The following is an 8,694-nucleotide window of genomic DNA, read 5'->3' as shown; positions in this document are numbered from 1 at the left end:
TCCTCGCCTTTACGTTGACTTTATATCTCATGGCTCTTTGCATCAACGAGTCAAACATCATGAAAATTATTTGACAGGTATGTTTTAATATCCTCATTTATTCTCTTGAATACAATAATATCCAATAATATATTTAATTATTTTCTATAGATGTTATTGGAGTTGTCTTATCTATTGTTCACAAAGATTAGATGGACCAATAGAACCAATGATGAGCAGAAATGAGAGATTATTTATACTAACTTCCAGTTTTCCTTCTTCAATCTAGTTGCAAATGTGATCCAAACGAAGTGCAATTTCTTCCGGCAGAAGAAAATCGTCAACAACCAGCTATTCAAGAGAGACCCAAACAGAATGCGACAGTAGCTGACCTACTCGCCACATAATCAAACCCCAGGTTTGGTTAAACGGAAAACTAAATGGGAACTAATAATTAACCACGGGCTTCTATGATCTATCATTAAATCAATGACTTCTATTTCGCACATGCTTCCTAAATTTTATTTGTTTTGTTACATATATTAGTGGAATTACAACACTTAATAGAACACAGGCTAGTATAGTTATAGTATACTTGCTTTCTGGTTAATTTTATCCCATTATCCCGTTGTTGTGAATTTCTCACGGTATTGACGTTGCTAATTTCCATTTCCAATTCTTACTAGGGATTTAGTGTTTCGCCTATTTCCATTAGTTTTAGCTCTTTTTAATAGTTGACCATATTCATCTATTATTCATTTTATTGCTACTGTTTTTTGTAATGATAGATGACTGAACCAGCAGCACTTTTTAACCTAACATCATCATATTTGTCTTAATCCATTACTAATTTTGGTCAAATTTGATTATATTAGGATAATAAACTATAAGATAGCATCTGCAACAACAAGAGCTAGAGACGTGAAACTTTTTTATTTCCAGTCATGCTTTTCTTCAAATCCTGTCCTGCTACTTGTATGACACAAATATGTGCGGGTACGACTCTTACTCTTCAATTCATATAATAATTTGTTCAAAAATTAGAATTTTACTTTCTCCATCAGAATTCAGAAACAACTTCAATAGTTACTTCTACTTCTCTGTTTTTTTCAGTTACAACTCCACACGAGTGCAGCTCAAAAAGACCTCTATCATGACAAGAAGGTTCTAAAATCTTACAATTTTGATGCCTTCCTCTTTGTGAAGCTATAGCTATAGCTGAAACAAATGGTGTTTGCTAATGAATGAATGACACGTTTGTGTAATACTACAACTCTTTTGTGAAAGACAAATCACAAATGTTAACACTGGTATAATCACTTTAAACCTCTTTTCTTATACGTTTATCTTATTAAGTCACATATTAAATTATAACGATTTCTACCCTGAAGCGGAGTTAGGGGCTCCACACAGGTAGCCTGCCCCACCTCCAACAATCCCGCAATTCGGGAGACGGCAGACTAAAATTTCAGATTTGGTAGGTACAACTATTTTACATGTTGTTTTCATTTTAATTTAATAAAATATAATATGTAACACCATGAACCCAATCTAGACGTTATGGCCGAATATGAGAAATTACCTTAGTTTATTTTAAAACCCAGAAATTAAATCCTAACTTTAGAAACCGAAAATTCTGAAAATAATTTTTATTTAACAAAACACTTGCATGTTATTTTGAAAAATTATGCGCAGATCTTAATTGATTTACTGAATAACTCTAAACTTGGTCTCGTTTGAAAAACTTCTAATTTTAGTGAGCATTTAAAAAATTATAAATATGGCTAACATTTGCTAAAAGCTATTTATTCGTTTTTAGAAAAACACTTAGAAATCCCTTAATTTCGCAGCGAAAAATTTTCAAAGTTTGAGTTTTGAAAACTGAAATCCATTTTATTACCTCGTGTGATTTTACAGTATCATGTTTACAAATATCAATATCGACGAATTAAATAGAAACCAAAACAAAATCCAAAAACAAGTTATAGTCCCAAAAGTCCAAAATAAATAATTTTAAAAATCACCATATTTTAATTAACTGATAAAACCATATGAGCTCCCGCACACCGTCCAATTCTAAACTTACTGATTACCTGAAAGTCAGAGATAAAATAAAGGAGTGAGCTATAAAGCTCAGTATGTAACTAAAACTCAAACTGAGAACACACACAACACAATATACAAATCAAAAAATCACAAAAAAAAATTCATAACAATCAATCAAACTGAATTGAGTATGCATGATTATGCCAATGCGATATTTTTTAAAAAATCATAATGCAGATTTTTCAGAAAATGTCCTACCCAACTCTGTTACACACCAAAATGGAGTTCCCCAGAACTCATTCAACTAAATCACACCAATAGAATAATTAGGGTCAATGTCACTAGATTTTACAACAAAACTGTCAGATCAGATATATGTGGACAAGCCACTGTATTGCAGCCTAGTTGCCAGAACAAACATATGTGGTCGAGCCACCATAATTGCAGACAAGCTACCGGACAGAAATGTGGATAAACGACAAAATGTCCAGATCATTAAACTGCCAGAATCTTCCTCCTTTCATCAATATCCCAAACCCAACGCAATGTTTCATGGCATGCATATACGAAATCAGAATGATGAACATATAGGATATGCTGATATGCAATAACAAAAACATAAGGCATGGAAGTTCATGCTTTACAAGATAGATTTATCAAACCTTATAGAAAACACATTAATTTTGTCATGAAATCACATGCATGGTTATATAACAGATCCATAAATACTAATTAACATAATCGTACATTATACATACATATACAAACATAGCAAAATTAGGGCATACCATTAGAACTATCAGTATCAGATCATACAAATATATATTAAATGAACCTTAAATACATCAACACAGAAGCATATGCACAGATACCTTATTTACAAGTCTCACTTAAGCAGTATGAACCATACGGAAAGGCTAATTACGATTCACGGATCCAATCAGGCCTGAAAAGAAATTTTTAGAAAATAGGCCCACACGCCCGTGTGGCCCACACGACCCAATTAGTCCAAACCGTGTGTTGCACACGGTCTAGTAAACGACCTTGTGTCGTACATGGCCTGCCACACTGCCAGGCCGTGTGGCGTTGACAGACTAGTTTTCGGCATTCTATCATTCACTATTTTTTTAGTTTTTCGGTACACACCCGATTATTTCTGAAATACGATACTTCGCCACAATCACAGACCCCTAAAATCAGTATCCAAAATGAACAATTAGAATCGATACGCCCTAACCCAAACATTAATTTGTCCACAAGCGAAATAAATGCTATCAACCTTAATGCAAACAAAGACAACCCTCACAAGGTGTTCGATCGCTTACCCGAATTGCGGAAAATATCCTAAAGCTAACTAATTGTCGGAGGAAAATTAGTCTCACGATATTTTCCTAAAAAAATTCCACAAAACCAATTAAAATGAGAACCAATTAAAACAACCTCTTTGCACGAAAAGAGGCACAAACCCAAAATTTACTATAGAGAAAAGATATGTTCACTCTTGTACTTACCAGAAACCGAAACCACAACTCAACAATCCTACCAAACAAAGCCAACACCAAAAATTGGAACGGCCAAAAAGAACTTGACATTAAAATTCACACCACACCAACGCATGATTTGAAACAATAAAAGAAAGAAAACACAAAAGTTGTGAACGAGAAAGCAATTTCGATAGAAGAGAAGTAAAAAGGACTCAAATTGAAACAAGGGAAAAAATGGTGAAAGTGGAAGATTGGACATCAAATTGAGAGAGGGTGGGGAGAGGGGGATGGTTGTGAGAGAGGGATTTTAGGAATCCCTCACCACTAATTTTAAAACTTCCCTGAGTTTAAAACAAAATTAATATTCCATTTTGCACGCAGGAACTCAAACACAAAACCAAAAGGTAAGCTAACACTTTACCACTGAACCAGCAAGCTCATTCTATCATTAATTGAGCGAAACTAATATATAAATCAAATATTCAAAGGTAGAGGTTTAAGCAAAAATAGAAAAAATTTAAGGAAGACATTCAAACCCAGAACCTCAAATATATAAGCACAACACCTATCCACTAAACCAAATTAACACACTTAACATAATTTCACAATTCAATTTTTCTAACTTAGTTTTTAGGATATGACATAATATATTTAGTTTAAGTGAATATTATTTAATATTTTTACCAAATTTTAGATATACAAACGGTTGTACCAAACGTCCACATGAGACGTTGCTATTTTTATTCCTTTTGTTATTTTTTGTAGTAATAAAAAAAACTGAATTTTGTATGGACCAATGCTTAAAGGGTTTTTTTTTTCATGTAAATTGCATGATCCCTCTCTATTCTAATATTGTATTGATAAAAAAGAAGAGAAAGAATAAGGGATCAAGAGAAATATGGAGAAAGATAAAAGAAACAATCTTATGTATATTAAATTATTTTATTTTATTTTAGGGTAAATTACACCAACAGTCACTCAACTTTGGGGCAGCTGACAAAACAGTCACCTTAATTTCATTTCAGTCACTCAACTTTAAAAAAGTGACAAAACAGTCCTTTCCGTCATAGACGTCACAGTAAAGTGACATGGCAGATGACGGTCTCCAGGTGACTGGTTACCACCAATTTAATAGCCCTGTCAGCACCAATTTAGGGTTTAAAAAGAGAAAAGGAAGAAAAAGAAGAAGAAGAAGAAGAAAATGAGAAGAAGAAGAAGAGAAAAAATAGAGATATGTCCAATTTTCAAATCAACGGTAACCGTCGCTGTCACCAATAGCTTCCCTTACGCGAGTCTTGAAACTGATATCCGCCTAATCCGACCCTCCCCTCGCTAAAGAAATCTTCGATGTTGCCACCACCCAACCCGATTTTTGTCATTCTTACTCTTCCTTCCTCATCCTCATTCTCAAACTCGGTGGTTCCAAGCACTTCTATCTTGTCAACAACCTTCTCATTCGTCTCAAATCCGATCAAAATGTATGTCGACTCTCTTTTCTTACCTCATCAAAATCTATGCTGAAGCTGATTTATCCCAGAAAGCTCTCAATGTGTTCTACAAAATGCTTGAATTCAATGTTTTCTACAAAATGCTTGAATTCAATGTTAAGTCTTTACCCAGACACTTAAATCATATCCTCGAGCTGCTTGTTTCTCATCGTGACTTCATCATGCCTATTTTCAGCCTTTTCAAGATTGCCTATAAATACTGTGTTTTCCCCAATACCAAATCTTACAACATTTTGATAGGTGCATTTTGTTTGAATGGGGACTTAAGTATTGCATACAAACTGTTCAAAAAATTGTTTGAGAGAGGTGTTATGCCTAATGTCGAGTCTTATAGGATATTAATGCAAGGGGTATGCAAGAAGAGTCAAGTGAATAGAGCTGTAGATTTGTTAGAAGATATGTTGAATAAAAGATTTGTACCAGATTCATTGAGTTATACTACTTTGTTGAATAGTTTGTGTAGGAAGAAGAAGCTTAGAGAAGGAAGAGCTATGTATGCTGTTAAGGTTTTTGCACAGCCATTACAGTGGAAGAAATCATATCAACTGTTGAGAAATTTTAGATTTCAGGATAACTTTAAGCTTGGATATCAATGGTATCGCCCTTGTTTACACCACTGCAACTTTAGCTGCTGCTACGACAAGTTGCCTGCCTGCCATCACTTTTTTCTTGGCTGTGTTAATCGGGTAAATTACATCATCAGTGGCCGATGACAAGAGACGAATTTTGGGTCAGCGGAGAATTATTAGCGGACCAAACAAGGGCGTTATTTCTAGATGTGTTGTAATACCAAACAGAGAAAGTGTAGAGATTTGTAGAAGAACTCATTGACTTAAACCCAGCAGCGAAGACTTTGTTTGAACAGATAAGAATTTTTTTTTGAGATGGAGTCCATGGGAAATCCAAGAAATTGAAAGATCGATATTGCCAGGACAACAATGGCGGAAGGTTACAGAGGAAGAGGCAAAGAAGATTTTTTTTTACAGTCTCTTCTTCTTCTTCTCTATTATTAACGTTATTTTTGTTTCAATTTTTTCTTAAATTGGGTGGGTTTTACTGTGTACATCCAATGTGGCAAGTTAACTTGCCACATCAGCTGGTTAACTTGCCACATCAGGGGTCCCGTTAACCCCCTAACGGAAACTGTTAATCAGTGACTGTTTTGTCACTTTTTTATAACGTTAGTAATTATTTTGTTATTTTTTAAAAGTTGAGTGACTGATATGAAACTTAGGTGACTGTTTTGTTAGTTATCCCAAAGTTGAGTGACTGTTAGTGTAATTTACCCTTTATTTTAATAATGTATGAAATGAAAGGATTTAAACTTTTAAAATTTCAGACACCTACCTTGCGATTATACAACTCCACCGATACAGTATTTATTTAATGGTACCGAAACAAACGTACAAAGCCTTCCTTAAATGACCAATGTACTTAGTAACCTACGCAAATCATTACAAATCTTTTGGACCACCGATAATCAGGTATGATTTCATACATTTTATTAACTCTCACATTATATTGTACTACTGTATAACTTATAATATTAAACATCTGATTTAGGTGAAGTAGTAAGAAGTTCAATATTTTTTAATTAAGATTTTAAGTTGGAGTTTTGTAGGTCAAGAAAAAATTTTGTGAGTGTTGCTTCCAGATAAAAGTCTGACCTTAACTCTAAATTTAATCGAAACTTAACGAGGTTAGCTGACAAAACGAAAATAGTATAGCATATAATTGCCTTGAGGTCTAATTTTTCCTTCAATCTTTATATTCTTCATAGTTTTGAAATTTAGTTATCTACTATTAATCTAGAAATTTATTCTACTTATTAAATTTAAAAGTTAAAAGTCTAATTGTTAACATTGTTAATTGAATTATGTTATATTAAAATATTTGTTATCAATTACGCATTGATTTTTAAATAAGACCTTTAAATATTAAAATGCCACGTGTACAAATTCAAAGAAGATCGATTAACAAAATTATTAATTAGACTTTAATTTTTAAATAATACAAATAAAAAGACATTTAAGATGATTTTAATGTAATTTAAATCTATTTTTATCTATAAATTTAATTAATTGTAGGTGTTTACTAATCTCCTTAAATCCTGAGATCCTATTATTTGGAAAGACATCTTAGACAACCTTCAGCCAAACCGAAGCACCGAACAGCTCAACGTTGGTCATAGGGTATACTCATCACAGGCTGATATCAATCCAATTTCTAGTGGTTCGCAGATGTTTACTGCTATGATCTCGTTTCAGCAGAGTTAAGCTAGCTTGGCTTTGCTTGCTACATGCTTATCTATCATATCTAGGCAATCTATGATGTGGGCCGGGTGTGTGTGTGGCTGTCAAGCATTATATAAAATAGTAGTTGTTTACACTTTGCAGTTGCACTACTATTTTATTTTGTATTATATTTAAATAAATTTGACAGCGACTAATGAAGGATTGCCTTTCTCCTAGCTTCAGCTAACGAATTATGTGCTTAGGCTGTCTTTATTTTATTTATGTTTATATGGTTACTTATGAAATAAATATTATAAAGTATAAGTGAATCTTTTAAATATTTTTAATATTTTTTATTTTCTCTTTTAATAATATCGTTTTAAAAGTTTAAATTTATAATTTTTTTTAATAGTATCGTATATTTTACTACTACACCCAAATATTTATCAATAAATATTTATGTGTTTTAATTCTTTAGTTGGAACACCTCATCATTTAATGTCAATCTGACTAGGGTTAAATTAATCAATCAGGTCTAACATTTTCCAAATGGAGAAATTGGATGGTTCAATTCAAATAAAGGATTCTACCTAAAAACACTCATGATTACAAGGAAAAAGCCTTTCGCTTGCACCCTGTTGAGTATATGGAAGCAAGGATACAACTGCATCCTTTAGAAAATAACATCAAATCCTAATGCAACTCTCTTTCATGTGAAATAACTATCGGTCAGTATTTTCAATGCTGGTAATAACCCAACAAAACCATCTATGCTTGCATTCCCTCACTCAACCATACACACAATACATCCTCAATCCTTCATGGATTTCGAATGGGATGTACTTATGGGTATTACTAACAACAATAACTTGGAAAAGGGGATCCTGATACGACTGGAAATTAAATTGTTACAATTGTGAGTTGGGGCAACAATAGTAAGTTGAAACTAGTGTGCAAATGATTAATGACAATATGTTGTCATGGGCATAAGATACCAAGTTAACGTGTAAGTACATGTTGGAAATGCTCTATTCTGATAGCAGCAATGATAGTGATCCTTGAAGTTGAGGTCACTATGGTGTGTTTTGACACAATTAAAGGTTTTTCATAACTATAGAGGTGGTTGTTAGCTATATCATAGATAGTATTGTGGGATTTTGTTAGATTTTACAAGGACACTAATTAAAAATCTGAAGAAGAAAATGATATTGTAATTAAATGTATATTTGAGACCTTATTTCATATATTAAATAAATTATACTGAAATGCTTATATATCAGATTTAATGATCTAGTGTGAATTAGGTTTCTCAAGTTTAATTATCTCTTTCCTTGCCAAAAAGTTGGGTTTGCGTAGCTCTAAAATTCAAGTTATATAAATATTAATTACATACAATATTAGTAAAAAGTATCCTTTCTTTAGTAATATTAGTAAAAAGTATCC

General features: G+C 32.8%; 1 protein-coding gene and 1 long non-coding RNA gene across 2 annotated transcripts; one reads left to right on the top strand and one right to left on the bottom strand.

The window, feature by feature from the left end:
* Positions 1-1,689: 1,689 nt before the first annotated feature.
* LOC121229070 (uncharacterized) lies at positions 1,690-3,797 on the bottom strand. The gene is made up of 3 exons (XR_005926525.1): positions 3,537-3,797; positions 3,351-3,416; positions 1,690-2,072 (listed from the first exon to the last, which is right to left on the bottom strand). It is a non-coding gene; the product is annotated as an uncharacterized lncRNA (long non-coding RNA).
* A 690-nt stretch (positions 3,798-4,487) lies between these two features.
* On the top strand, positions 4,488-6,365 carry LOC107903044 (pentatricopeptide repeat-containing protein At4g01400, mitochondrial). Its single transcript, XM_016829105.2, has one exon. The coding sequence runs from the start codon at positions 4,990-4,992 to the stop codon at positions 5,728-5,730; it is 741 nt and encodes a 246-aa protein (XP_016684594.1). The 5' UTR covers positions 4,488-4,989; the 3' UTR covers positions 5,731-6,365.
* Positions 6,366-8,694: the final 2,329 nt, after the last annotated feature.

Source organism: Gossypium hirsutum, chromosome A05 (genome assembly GCF_007990345.1).
Source record: "Gossypium hirsutum isolate 1008001.06 chromosome A05, Gossypium_hirsutum_v2.1, whole genome shotgun sequence".
Taxonomy (NCBI): Eukaryota; Viridiplantae; Streptophyta; class Magnoliopsida; order Malvales; family Malvaceae; genus Gossypium; species Gossypium hirsutum.
This window is presented reverse-complemented; position numbering and strand designations above follow the sequence as displayed.

Bases quoted from the DNA above. Each gene is read 5' to 3' on its own strand.
- LOC107903044 (XM_016829105.2), top strand. From the start codon at position 4,990: ATGTCGACTCTCTTTTCTTACCTCATCAAAATCTATGCTGAAGCTGAT.